This window comes from Pipra filicauda, unplaced genomic scaffold (genome assembly GCF_003945595.2).
Source record: "Pipra filicauda isolate LSUMZ 115617 unplaced genomic scaffold, ASM394559v2 scaffold217_size2002032_pilon, whole genome shotgun sequence".
NCBI lineage: Eukaryota > Metazoa > Chordata > Aves > Passeriformes > Pipridae > Pipra > Pipra filicauda.
In genome coordinates, this window is record NW_024104329.1 from 1675071 (window position 1) to 1689273 (window position 14203).

At 40.4% G+C, this 14203-nt stretch overlaps 1 protein-coding gene across 6 annotated transcripts in view; it reads right to left on the reverse strand.

The window, feature by feature from the left end:
• LRRC56 (leucine rich repeat containing 56) overlaps positions 1 to 14203 on the reverse strand; it is a 95616-nt gene that overhangs the window by 63670 nt on the left and 17743 nt on the right. For 3 of the 6 annotated variants that reach the window (XM_039381212.1, XM_039381210.1, XM_039381209.1), the window contains exons 3-5: positions 9314 to 9459; positions 2754 to 2922; positions 741 to 905 (exon numbers count right to left, since the gene is read on the reverse strand). In XM_039381212.1, coding sequence (XP_039237146.1) covers positions 741 to 896 — 156 coding nt within the window. In that variant the 5' untranslated portion in view covers positions 897 to 905; positions 2754 to 2922; positions 9314 to 9459. Of the gene's footprint in view, positions 1 to 740; positions 906 to 2753; positions 2923 to 9313; positions 9463 to 10795; positions 10827 to 14203 lie in introns of those variants that run through there. The other 3 variants (XM_027727735.2, XM_027727734.2, XM_039381211.1) reach the window with 3 other exon arrangements.

Consider the following 14203-nt stretch of genomic DNA (forward strand, 5'->3'; position numbering starts at 1 on the left):
CAGCTCTCCCTTCCTTTAGCAGGGAAAAATGAGGTTATTTTCTCAGCTCCTGCACCTCCCACAGGATTTCACCTTAAATTAGTCCTGAGCAAATAAAACACAATATGCAACCGAGTATTCTTTCATGTCTATTTCACAAAGCGAATTCCTTCATGAAGATTTCAGCATGTTACTTTCTTTCAACAGGCTGCACACTAAAATAATTTCCCCCAGTCAAAAAGGAACGTGGCTTTCAAATATGCTTTGAAATTCCACACACTTTGATATACATACAAAGTACTTTTAGCATTTGCAGAATATTTTAATTGGCTTCGTAGCACAACAGATGATTTCACTAATTCAGAAAAAAAAGTTGTGCTTTTAAAGTTACACTTCCAATCTCTAGAACAAGGTTAATGCAATTTTTTTTTCCCTAATGCTAAGATTCAAGGTACTCTGGATGGCATTAATAAGATCTGTGTATATTATAATTATGCTACCTGTACTTTTCTTCACGCTGCTTCAAGAAACCTAGCAATAGAAACAGCCACATTCATGCTGGGAGTATTTTTGATATGAAACAAGGTGAAAGGAGGACAAGCACTTGATACACTTTCATAAGATAGAATCTACTTCATGCAGGAGTCTAAATGTCAGACAAACAATCCATAATCAGCACAATAGCAGTTGGAAGGTTAATGCAGCTCTGTATATGCCAGTTTGCCTCTTCCACTTCATTAAAAAGTTGGATGCCTACTCACCAGTTTCCTGGGGGAAAGATGTTCCTCCATAAGCAGCTCTCCATCATCTTTAATCAGCGGACTGGGATTTTGGTTGCCTCGCCAATTCAAATCAGTCATCTGGACTCCAGATGAGCCCGGATGAGAAACTCTGTCAGGATTCCACTTCAGGTCCATCTCAACACGCTTTGAACAAAAGGATAACAAGCAGTCTGATTTTTTTACCCATATTTGTTATTTTCCCTTTAGTAAAATCTATTTTGACTCCCATTACAAGACAGCAAATGCCTATGGAGATCCAGGTTTCTTTAATCAGAACCCAAAGCAATGTGTCATGTAACATATATTCTTCCTTTTCTTGACCCTCAAGAGCTGTCAGAGTCCCACACCTCACTCAGCTTTAAGTGTAGGCTTTTACAGCAAACTATTGTTTGCAGTTATACAAAAAGCTAGGCACACCCATAGCTCTGTAAAAGGATGTTAGATGAGAACAAACAACTCAGGACACTAGCCCTTTTCAGTCTTCTCACTATTCCACTCACCCTTCTCCAGTGGCAATGAACTTCCCATCCACATGGGCCTCCTACCTACCCATTCACTCCTGAGAAACATGAACAGCACTCAGCGAAACTCCGCTGGACTTCAGCAAGTGCCAGTACCAAGACACGCCACCACTTCTCTCCAGCATTTTGATCTCTGCCTGCAGGCAGCATGGACAGAAGCTGTCTGTATTGCTGTCCTAAATTAAATATACCTGCACTGTCACTGGCTCTAGGTCAGGCAGGCTATGGCTGCTGACTTCTCATTTTTAAGACAGTCTTGGAGAAAATCAATGTAAAATACAATTTAAACAAAACTGTGTATGCTTCAAGTGAGGAGTGAAATCCAAAGTTGGAAGAAGAAGCACTTCAAATGTGTTCATTCTTCAATTCCCAAAGCTATTACTTTCACAGAAATATTAGCAATTAACTTTGAAATATGAGAGTAAGCATATGTACACTTGTTAGAGGCAAAAAGCAATTGGCTGTTCCCGAATGGTACAAGCACTACTATGATTTATAAAGCTATTTACTATTACTTGGCAGCAAGGAAGTATCACAGCTGGAAACACTGCTGTAACAACAAAAGGCTAGACTAGAGAAAAGCCGTCTTGCTCTGCTAAAGGGACACCTGCAGTTTTGTTCTGTTCTCCACTGTGAAGCAATACTTAGCCTTAGCGCTGGAAAAGTAATTAAATGATCAAGCTAATCATAACTGGCTGACAAAGCTTCAGTGGTGGCCAAGACCTGAGAATTACCACCTTCCTTCCCCCTCATACTAATAAACAGTTAAACACAGGAGTAATTTCTGTTAGGAGGAATAGAAGTTCTCACTGCTCAGCTAGTCGCCTCTGCTTGAGAGGACTGTCTTGTTAGTAGGTGAGAGAGGTTTAGATCGAAGAGACTTCTTGCTCTGACTACTCCTGTCCAGTCAAAATTCTTCACTTGCACAAGAAAAAGAAATTCAAAGGACTCAGTACTGTCAGCAAAAACAGCAGCCCTTATTAAAAGAAAAACAGCAACGAAAAATTAACGATCCACCAAATCTCTCTGCAGAATCTCCTAGCATTAGAAAGGGAGGAACCAAACCCTCGGACTCCTAAGTGCTCCTTTCATACATTCATCAGGGGAGAGGAAGCCCACAGAAAGCAAAAATTATATTTTCAGATCACTGCACGTACCTGGCAAGCACTCCTACAGAAGCTGACTTCTCAAATGTGTGGCTTAGATAGCCACAGCAATATTCAATGCTTAAAAATCATATTCAAGAACAAATTCTTCAGAGACACATACCTCCTTTCAATCTTTCTTACTGGATTATAAAACAACCACCATAAGTGAATTGAGCAGTGATATTTGCAGCTTCTAGAACCTCAGCATACCTATATAAGGACAACTTCCATATTTTCATACTTCTGCCCATTAGGAGGGACCTCAAAAACACTATGTGTCTTATATTTTGAAAGAAAAGTTACAACCCATTAATTTCTATTACCTGTTTCTTTTTCCAAAGAATTCTAAAATTTCTCAGATTTTTCTCCTCTGCTTTCTTTAGAGCACGTCAGTATGATTTAGTCAGTAAGAGTTGCAATAGTCTTCAGTCGTCCAAGGAAACTAAAGAATCTTCTGTGACAGCAAGATCTTCTGGTGTTGTCCTTATTTTCCTAAGAAGGAATTATTTTGGTCAATAACTGACTTGGAGTAGAATATCTGTCATATAAATTCTGGAATACTTTGCCAATTGCACAAGATTTGTGTTGGATCATGTGCAAGTACTGGTGGTTCTTCCTAATTCAAGTGAGGATTGTTATTATCCAGAGATAATCCTGTATGTTACCAGAGCCAAGTGGAGCAATAGTTAGAGAACACTGATGTAACATGTGAGTGTAAAACATAATGAGATAATCGCAGGATTAGGCAGATTTGGGCCACAAAGAGTTAACACACTTGCATAAAACAAATTATTGTTCTCCCTCTATTGGTCCCTCGCTATTATGTTTCAGAATGTCCTCAAATCTTTGAAACGTGTTGATACAGCATTTACTTTAGGTTGACAGGGAGATCAATTTATGGCTTAATATCCAAAGTAACACTTTGTTTTATACTTCCTGCTATTGATCTGTTCTTGTAATTATTGTAACAGTAGATTAGTGAGGAGAAAAGTATTTTCATTACAAATTGCCAGGAATCAAGTTGAATTATTGTCAGCCATTTTTTAAATGCTTCCATCACTTCAAAACTTTCTCCAGAGAAGAAATAATCTTCTCCTGAACATGGAATAAAATATCATCCTCAAAATGAGGAATACAGAAAAGTAAAGAGTGCAGGAATCGTAGCGGTGAGGTGCCAATCTTACAAAAAATCCAAAAGCCTCTGAAATCTCCAGCACTGTGCAGAAGCGAGAAGCGGGCCTGGCACAACACTTGTCTTCCTACAGATACAGAGGATATACTGCTCATTTTCATCAGGTCCACCTGACTTTCTGAGACAGGTAAAACCATTCCAGTAAAGCCACCTCATCCACTCATTTCTAATGCTAAAAACCAAATGAGAGACCTGTGACTCTGTCAAATGCACGGGAGAAGCAACCATTGACTCTAACTAGTGTTAGCCTCAGTGGGACAATTTACGGGGACTGGAAAGATCTTTTTGTCATTAAAGAGGTCTGAGAAGTCACAAACCTGAAGATTTCCTCCATGGGGAAGATGGCTGCATTGGATATGTATTGGATGTATGAGCTGAATGGAATGACCATTCCTGACCATTCCTCTTTGTGAGACCAACAAGGATGGAAGCTAACTGCACCTAGTACAAACCTTCAACAAATTCAGTGGGACAGCAAAGCAATACCAGTAAGTAGATGAGCTTCAGGGAAAGAGAAAATGGACAAAAAATAATGGAGTTTTGTCCTGCATGTGAACACTGAGAAGAGTAAAATCATGAAAGAAATAAAAGAATTTGTTTTTGCAGGATTTGCATCAAAGGCATTAACTTAACAGGCTCTTACATATCTGGATAACTAGAAACAGACAATAACTGAATGCAGGAGAAATTAATGACCAGAGCAGTAACATGGAAGATCTTGAATTCCATGAACTGTTAAGCCGACAACTTTCTCCACTGCTGCCACTCTCCTTACCAAAGTGAGTGTGCTTGATCATGGCAAGCTATTCAAATCTCAGGCATGTTGTGAAAGTCCATTAAAAACTGCAGGACATTTTAAACATATATAAATACCACTAATAAAGATCATTATTAAAATTTAATGATCCTTGCAACCACATGTTATCTGAAATCCCTGCAGAATACTGTAATTTGCCAGAAAGAAATTGGCAGAGAAGAGTTACTCGATGTTCTTAGGGTCTGACACTGGTAAAACTCCAAGATTTTACTTTCCTGCTACAAGATTTATTGAAGAGTCAATGGTAGGACTGTGTACTCTTCATTAAATATATATTAATACACATTTCAAATTCAGCAATCGCCATGAATGTCTGACTCAACATTAATTATGGCCTCTTAAGAGTGGGTAAGATCCTCTGAATTGTGAGACAAGGCATGTTTAAAAACAAACAAACAAAATATCAAACAATAGTAATCATTCCAGATTTAGTCTAGGAAAGGCATATACCTCTATATATTAACATCCCATACAAAAAGGAATCTCTGCTCCCTCAGGCCAGCTTCTCAGCCAGCATCCTCTCCTGCTCTGTGGCTACTCATGCCTTCACTGGACAGGGAGGGTACCATTTCAGTGGGGGTTCCACAATCTTTGGACCCTTATCTGTATGTCACCAGCCTAAAAGTTCTCTAGGAAAAAACATTTGAGAACCACTGTACTATGTATCCCTTCATGACAGGAAGCTTGCACTGCAGACTTCCATTTCTCTTGTCTTGCACAATATAGTTTTTATTTGTTTAATTCAGAACCACAAATTACAGTAGTGCCCATACTGTTACCACAGACACAGAATGAAAACAAAGAATTCTCTGTTTACTGAGGATTTGACAAAAGGTTTGGTTTATAAGTCCTGAGGGAACTATGAGGGCCCTTTTAAGTGTAATTTTGCGCAAGTGCACTGCAGATAACCTCTTCTGGAAAATAACTGTTTGGGCAGCTGGAATTTACTATGATGTCATCAGGAAACTACTGTTACAATAATCCACCCATAATGGCAAAAACAGTTCCTGCAACATTTATGTAATATAAAGCATCTCGCAACACATCAGTCTATTTTAACAGGTGCAACTTCCAAAAAGCTGAAAAATAAAACATCTGACCTGTTATTAACATGAATTCTTTTCAGTGTATGACTGGACAGTATGATTCTAATCTTCTGTTTTTGTTAAGCAGAAGGAGGTAACAACTACTTCAGTTATACTACTTTAATATCATGGGATCATGTAAACACCATAAAGAACATTCATAAATATTCCAGTTGTGTGCCCCACTAAGAAAAAAAGCTTTTAAGAGAATGCTGAAATATCAAGATATCAATATCCAATTTAATATAAATAAAAATTCACTGACATTAAAGACACTGAATGACTTGAATGCTCACAAGGATAGTTTTGTGTAAGTGTTCAGTCAATTTAAAGCCTTGGGTCGAGCACCCAAATTTACAGATAAAGCAAGTGCATTGATTTGTCTCATTTGTTTACCTTCCTTATTTGTGGTTTTACAAGCTGTAAGAGCCCATGACAGTCCTCTGCTACTGCATGTAAATCCTGTTCTACAATTACCATGACCATGGTAGGTAATTTTCAGGACTTATGTTGCACAGAGTCTTCAGGGTAAGTTCCTGGGAGCTTCGTGGACTTTGTATTACCCCCATGCACAGAGTTGAGTTCAAACCGTGCTGTGACCCAAAGCAGCAGTGATCCCAGAGAAAAAATGCGTGCTACAAACCCAGACTAGGTTTGAGCCAACCCTGCTGAGATAAAAGATGCCTAATATTCTTTAAAAACATTGCAGTAATAAATAAAAAGGCAATGCACTTCAATGTCACCTGTTTCTTCTTTATATATCTACAAACTGCATGTATTAAATTGCATAATTACAACTGCATGTATAATACTTTGCCAGATCCTGCTGAGAAGGTTGTAGAGTAATGAGAAATGTTTTATCATATGTGCTGGAAATGCCTCTATATCAAATCATTCTGGAGCTAGCTTGTCAAATTGTTAAGGAAACCTTCCTGTCTGATCATCCAGGAGCCACTCTGTCAGTCACACTCCCACCACCCCAGACTTTCACTGCTGGGACCAAAGCTCCTTCACAGCGGTGGATCCAGTGACCCGATGGGTGCCACACTTGACTCCCTGCACACCCCACACTCACAGTTAGACAAGTTTTCCTTACCACCTCGACCCTGGGTTTCCCACTGCAGAATCTCAGATGTCTGGTTACTTTGAGTAATTTAATTACTCAATGCAAAACCAGCTCCAGCTGGTGCCTCCAGGGAAGGACCCTCAACAAAGGAATCCCTGGCATTTTGTACCCTCACAGTCTGCGCATCCAACCTGTTCCTCACACGCTCATCACGTCCCTTACACACGCCTCTTGGTCCAGTGGTGATTTTGAAGTATCCACTATTTAGAAGCATTTCCAGATTCCAGCTAAGAAAAGGACAGTAAAAATGGACTTTTTTTTCCAGGTACTGTTGTATTGCATTTATGAGCCTTTTGAAATACAAACTTCTGTGCAGGATAAAATGCATCATATATGGCATTTCTGAGTTTCGACGTGCTCTGGTTGTCCTCAAACAATTTTCAGTCCATTTTGTTTGGTAATTAAGCTAATTGAAGCAAGAGATTACAAGCCCTGCAAAGCCATTTGAAGAGCAGCTGCAATGTTTCTGATTTCCAATGTGTTGCTCACATGGGACAGATTGTATAAAAAGAGACAGATTTTAGCTGAACTTGTAGAAAAATACTAAACAGTGGAAGATGCTGCAGGAGCTTATTTAGTAACAGATATTCCCAAAATTTTAGCAAGAGCAGAAAACTCACTGTGAAAAGGACCTTGCATAATCAATTTAGGTTACTGAAGAAGATGCATTATAACTGTCCTGCTGGGTCAAGACGGATCTCCAACTAACTACTGTAGTCAGAAATAGATCCTTTAAAAACAATATCAGAAGTAGGGGTAGTCCAAAGTGGTCTTTCCCCCGGCATATGGCTGTAATTTCTGGCAATCAACTGCTCAGTATCTTCGCAATTCCAAAGGTGGTGTGTTCAACAGCTGGGGAGGTATACAGGGAGGCAATTATTTATCATGTGTTGAGACATGACAAATAGTCATCCAATGACTAAAGACAACACAGAAATTTTATCAGGAAGCAGTTTTTAAAAAGGAGAAAGTGCATTTTTGCACTGTATTTATTTGAATTGTGGAAGACACCGGCATAGGTTGTTGTGGAGGCTAAAATTAGAAATTAGGTCAAAAGCAGTTAGAATTATGGAGGATACATCCCACTGTCCATGCCATTCATTAAATTATAGCTTTTTTTCCATCTCATTTTTCATCTCCTGTTCTATCTGAAGTATTTCATGGAATCTATTTCAGTTCTGCCATTTACCCTCCAAGATGATCAGTACTGGATGTAAGTTGAAAGATGTGGCCACAGAGACAGTACCTGATTTTCCACTGTTTTCAATTCCTTTACTCAGAAGTTTTAACACTGTCTATTTGACCAGCTGCAAGATGATATTTTCAGAGAACAATCACAACAGCTAAATGCTCTTTCTGAAGTAACAATAATTTACTTAAAGCCCTTCATTCTATATATGTTTCTTTTCTTCACGTTCATCACTTTGAACTTGGGTGGATATTCTATTAAAATAAAGCAAAACGACACCCAACCACTACATATGCTAGTAACATTAAAAAAATGAAAACCAAAGTAGTTTTAGAACTCCATTCTAAAAATTAAAACTTAAGATGCAAAAAATGTAAAATAAACAGCCAGGGTTTTTTTATACTTCAAATACTGCTTCCTGATTTTAGAAGCTACAGTCAAAGGAATGCATGCTTTCTGAATTTTTTTTTTTAAATATCAGATAATGCTTCTTTGAACCAGCCAGGGTCCACAATCTTTTCCTTTTAATACAGATACATTAGTATTTATTATGTCTGCCATGGCAAATCTGGTCTTTTGATTTGTATTATAGCAAGTACTTGTGGCCTTACTAATATAAGTTTGGTTCCAATCCTTTTTCAAGCCCACATGTGAATCTGAAGAAGGTATAAAAACACTAACCATTTTACCAGCAAATTAAAATTATGCAGATGTACCTAAATAATTAATTTCTGTGAAAAGCTCATGAATTTTCTGATTTAAAAAATAACCTCTTCATAATTCCTCATAAATAAATATTAAGCCATTCCCATTAGCGACAAATGTAGCAATCCCAAATTTATGGCATATCACATAATGTTACTATTTTGCAGCACTAACTTTTATACTACTTCAAACTTTGGGAATAAATGTGATTTCTTTAACTGTTTCCCCCGAGGAACTTCAGTTTGAAAAGCACATGCATCATCATAATCATACATAGTAATATCACTCCAGTCCACTGTTAAACTTGCATCTGGTCTCACATATAATCTGAATCCTGCTTTTATATAGGATCAGGTCCCTTGAACTGTGTAAGAACAGGCTGATGGCAGGCCAGGCCATGGGCAGAGCCTGTTCTCTCTTTTACTGACAGTAGCAACAAATTGAGCTGCCCATAGGCGGATGCATCCATATATCAGTGCCTTGAGAGGTCAGACCCAGAGAAGCCTTGTAATTCTCAGTGTTAAGGTCAAGAGAAAGAACACAAAGATCAGAAAAAAACTCAGTGCCATCCCCAAAACAAAACCTGTTAATGACAGCAACTCTGAGATCTGACATGCCTGAATGCTGCATTTTTAATCCAAGTTCCTTCAGGCAAACTCAAAAACCAGACAAAATAACATGATGAAAAGTAACAAAATTAAATGGGAGAGTAATTTAAAAAAAAGTTCTGAAACATTTTCAGTAATTTGCACATTTGAAATTATTTTACCTTTTCTTCTAGTGCCACTGGTGTTCTGCATCATTTCCCATCCCCCTTCTACAGACATCTTAATTTAGTTGTCCCAGCCGTTCATCTCCATTTATCTTGAATTACAGGTGCTCATAGTGCAATTTGTTATTTAACTGCTCCATGTCCTGCTAAAACAACAGTTAAGAATACAATCTTCAAGAGAATAAAACTAAAACAAACCCAAGAGATTCTGAGCATTTCACAATTAATAACAAAAAGTATTTTGTCCACTGTAGCAGCAGAAGTCCACACTCAAAAGGGCTTAAAAGTATAACAGGACATGAAGTAGTAGAGCCTAGAAGAGCTTAATGAAAGTATAACTGAATACAGTTCCCAAGCAGATCACGAAAAGGTGAGGGATTTGATATGGCAGAATCTACATATTTGAAGAAAAAAAAAGTTATTTACTGAACAAAAAGAACAGTCATTTCCTAGGTGGTAGAAGTAAGTTGAATGTGTGTTACAGAAAACATTGCTATTGGGGTAGCATGGGATAAAAGGTTAAAGTCAACATTTAATATATTTAATATATTTCACTGTCAGAAAACATTGCCTTGTAAAAGCAGTCCGAAAGGAAAATAGTAGGCAAGCATGAAAATCATTATCAGGAATCAACAACTACAGAAGACAGGTGCAGAGCAAGGGTAGCACGGGCCTCACATACAGGCCACAGGGAGAGCTGAAGATATCCAATTAACTAATTACTATCTGCTAAAAACTATGAGTAGGCAATATGAGTCTTGCTGACAGCAGGTACATCCCCAAAACATCCTCGATACCACAGAGGGCTGGTCAAGGACCACACCTAGCCCTTTCTGCAAGAAGTTAAACAAAACTTAAAGCCTGTAAGCTCGGCACTGTAAAGTCTCTTCAGCCCTTCAAGAGAAGCTGAGGAGGCAACACGAAGGAGCCACATTCTCTCAGCACAAAATACCTAGGGATACCCTCTAAAACTTGCACCTGCTGCCGAGGACTATTTATTCATCAACTTTTTTCTCCTCAGAGCTCCACCAAAACATAAAATTTAAACATGCTGTTAAACCAGATTTATTGCCAACACTGACATAAACAGAGACTTTTGGTCTCAGCCCTCAGATGCTTTCCACCCGTGCATAGGCTGGATTACTACAGTGATGCACATGCTTTGGTGGGGTCTTCAAGCCCTGGGATGCACTGGAGGTGTCCCACACCAGCCAGCGTGTCCTGCTCCAGCCAGCTCGTCGCACACTAGCCAGTATGTCCCGCAGTGATCACAACGGCCTTTGTTAACGTCCCTAAAACCCAGCTGCACAAGCCCTGGGTAAGGAGGGTAAGCCGGACTCCACGTTACTCCAGTCCCCACGCCCACCACACGACCCCAGACACCTCCGGGCTCCCACTGCTCCCTCCGTCCCACGGGCTAGAAGCACGACCCCTCCACACGGGCCTGCCTCCTGGTGGCGGGGCCGGGCCGGCTCCTACCTGTCGGCTGGGCCGCGGGGAGAACGGGAGAGGGCAGGAGGGAGACAACGGGAGCGCCCGCCCGTCGCCCGGCAACGCCCGCGGCCCCGGCACTTGGACCGGGCCCCGGCTCCGCCCATCCATCCTCCCCATCGCCGCCGGCCCCGCCCGCTCCCGGGAGAGGAGCCGGAATGGAGCAAAGGCATCCTTCCGAGGCACGAACGCTTCCCGGCTGGGACTAGCAGAGCAGGGTGCTTGCAGGGGGAAGAGTGGACATGCAAACAGCGGGAGCAAAGTGGGCAGAGAAGGGCTGGGCACGGCATCCCATTTTCACAGGACGGGAAATGTGTGGGATTTGGGTGGCAGGTGATCACACGGCTGCAGGAGTCAGTGTGACGGTAGGAGGGGTTGGGGACATCTCTGTTCCCAACAACATCCGAAACCTTTGCTGTCCGATGAATAACTAATGACACCACTATGCACAAATGTGATTCCACATGCCTGCAGTGTGTTGAGGACCGAAAAATACAGCTTGTGGTGTGTAACAAGGCTGGTTTCACCAAATTATTTTGCATTTAAAAAAAAACCCTAAGAAACAAACAGATTAAAAGATTACATTTCCAGACCAGAGTTGACACCAGATTAGACACTTAAGAATTAAGTTTATCATAATCTGGATCCAATGGGACGTGGTTCAACTTTTATTGGTGACATGATCAAACATCTCTGTCAGTGGAGGAGTGCAACCCCAGCGCAGCTCCGTGAGCAGCAATGTGCTATTCTTTCACCCTTCACCATCTCCTGGTTGGAGATTGCCACAGCATCATCATATTCCTTTTTCACTATTCAACCCCAACATGAATTGAATCATAGAATGGTCTGGGTTGGAAGAAACCTTAAAAATCATCTAGTTCCAACACTCTTGCCATGGGGAGGGACACCTCCTTCTAGACCAAGTTGCTCAATGCCCCATCCAATCTGGCTTTGAAAAAAGTACTTACTAATTTCTGGGGGAAATTTTCTGGGACATCAGAAATTCAGATTACCTTCCTGTGGTTTAATGAGTTACCATGCACATGCAGAGCCATCTGAACTGACCACGTTAATAGCCTTTCCACTCTAAAACAAACATATTTGCTTTCCCTTAATATAATTTATTTTAAAAAGCAAGGGACTAAAGCACAATGCAGTCAGTTTTCACAGCTCCACTGAGAGGCAGTAATTCATTAAACCAGGTTAATTTAATCATTGAGACTCATCTGTCCATAAATTAAATTTGCCTGTTTGAACACAGGCATCACCTGATCTTTTAGACTCATCACAATATATTTATTCAGAACATTGCTCTTACCATTCTCACTTGCACTTAGAAGAAATCCACATTTCCACATTTAGATATAGGATTCATAAATCAGGGACCTAGGAAAATGAGATTATACCCTCAGTGGTCCCACATCAAAAGCCTGCTTTTTCAGGGGCTTACATTCGGGATGGTACCCAGCATTTTCTAGGAAGCAGCCCTTAGCAGAGTTTCTCTTGAGGGCAGGAAGGTACGAGCTCTGGAGGGAACACACAGAGTCCTGCCTGCCATTTAGAAGAGGTTGGGGTTTTGCATACCCTAGTTGCATGCACTCACCCCCTCACACCTCTGGTATATACTGTACCTTTGTGAGGATGTTGGAGAGTAGCAGCTGCTGGTGGATTGCGTCGGCATTTCCTCTGCAACAACATTAAATTTACTCTAGCATTTGGAAAACACTTAGACCATAGGCCGGGAAATGTGTTGACTCCCCTCTTGCAGGGTCAGACGGTCAATTAACATCAGAGAAAACCACGAGGGGCCTGATTTTCCAAGGTGATGAATGCACTCAGCTCCACCTGGTGTCATTGCAATCCAGCTGCCCATCTTCACAGGAAGGAAGGCAATGGGCCTTGACGTGCTCCAGGAAGGTAGTGTGATTCATTGAAAACAATACTGAATCACGCATCTGCCCCTTGAATTTTATTCCCAGCTATGACATTTATTTTCTAGGTAACTAGCTCAAGTCACCTTGCCTCGCTTTCTCAACACACTGCTTCTTGGGATACACTTCCCAAAGATTATCTACAGAGTACCTGTATCGTGTATGCACACATCTGCATGGTGGTTTTCTTCTTTTCCCTGCTTTGCTGGAGATAATCTTGTTATTGCCTGAACTACTTGAAACCAATCAAAGAAGAAATGCATCTTTCCATCACTGAGCAAGAGAAAAACGTGGCACAATTTCAGGGTAGATATAGAAGCTTTATGTCTGTCCTGTTCAGAGTTACTGTAATTGTGCTGGCATGATTCCCAGAGCTGAGCTAAGGTCAGTAAGAAACCTGTAAATTAATTACTGTGGAGCCGATGTGATCTCTATCCAGGAATCACACTGTACATTCATGAAGCTTTATAGGAAAGAAAAGTTATGTTTCGGTTTTGCCAAGAAATGTTTAAAATTTTAAAATCTTAATATTGACAATTAGCACACTCTGAACCTATTTGGAGATGTTGGACTCAATTCTGGTCTCACCATCATAGGAACTCCATAAAATAGGTTAGTCTGGATTAATTATATCGGTGCTACCCAAATGAACAGGAATTGGGTACAGCCTTCTCTGAAACCAAGCCTGGATGAGCACTCTTTCCTTTGGGTGTCTTATCTTACAAAGAAGAGATTTGTCCGTCCTTCTGGTTTTATCCAGTCACTGGCAACATCCAGTCAACCCAGTCTCTAATTAATATTATTGATTAATAGCTAATCGCTGTTGCTACTTGCATTATTAACATTTAGGAATCCCACTGTACTACAGCCCAGAAACACAGAAGCAGAAAGGACTTTCTGATCAGAGGAAATAGTTTTCTGCTACTGCAGGTAACCACATCAGAGTCATTTAGACACCTGTCAGTGTCTTCCTCCCTATTCTGAAAGACTGGTCCAAAGCCTCTCTCTGAAGACTACAGACCTTCTAATTTATAGGCTAAAGTTACTTACTGCCAAACTATACCTACTCATTCTCCTGCCATATTATTTTTCACCTTAAAATAACTCTTCCTCTCCGATGTTTGCACTCCTGATATATTTATAGGGCCCACTGTCATCTCCTTTCAACACTTCTTTTGCGGAGTCATACAAACCAAGCTCAAAATTTCTTGTCATTAAAGAAGGCTCAATTTTTTTTGGTATGTCCTGGGGTCACGTTATCAAGTTCATATCAAACTGGTTGCTCATAATCACTGACTATTAAGATGGGGTTCCTCTCTTTCTTTGTCCTCCCTGATTGTAAAGGCAAATGGAATGGAAGTTCCCACTGTAGTAAAAGGTTTTGTAAGTATGTGACCCTGCACTGTGTACCACTTCATTTTATTCAATTCCTATTACCCCATCCCCTTCTTCCTATCTTGCTTTG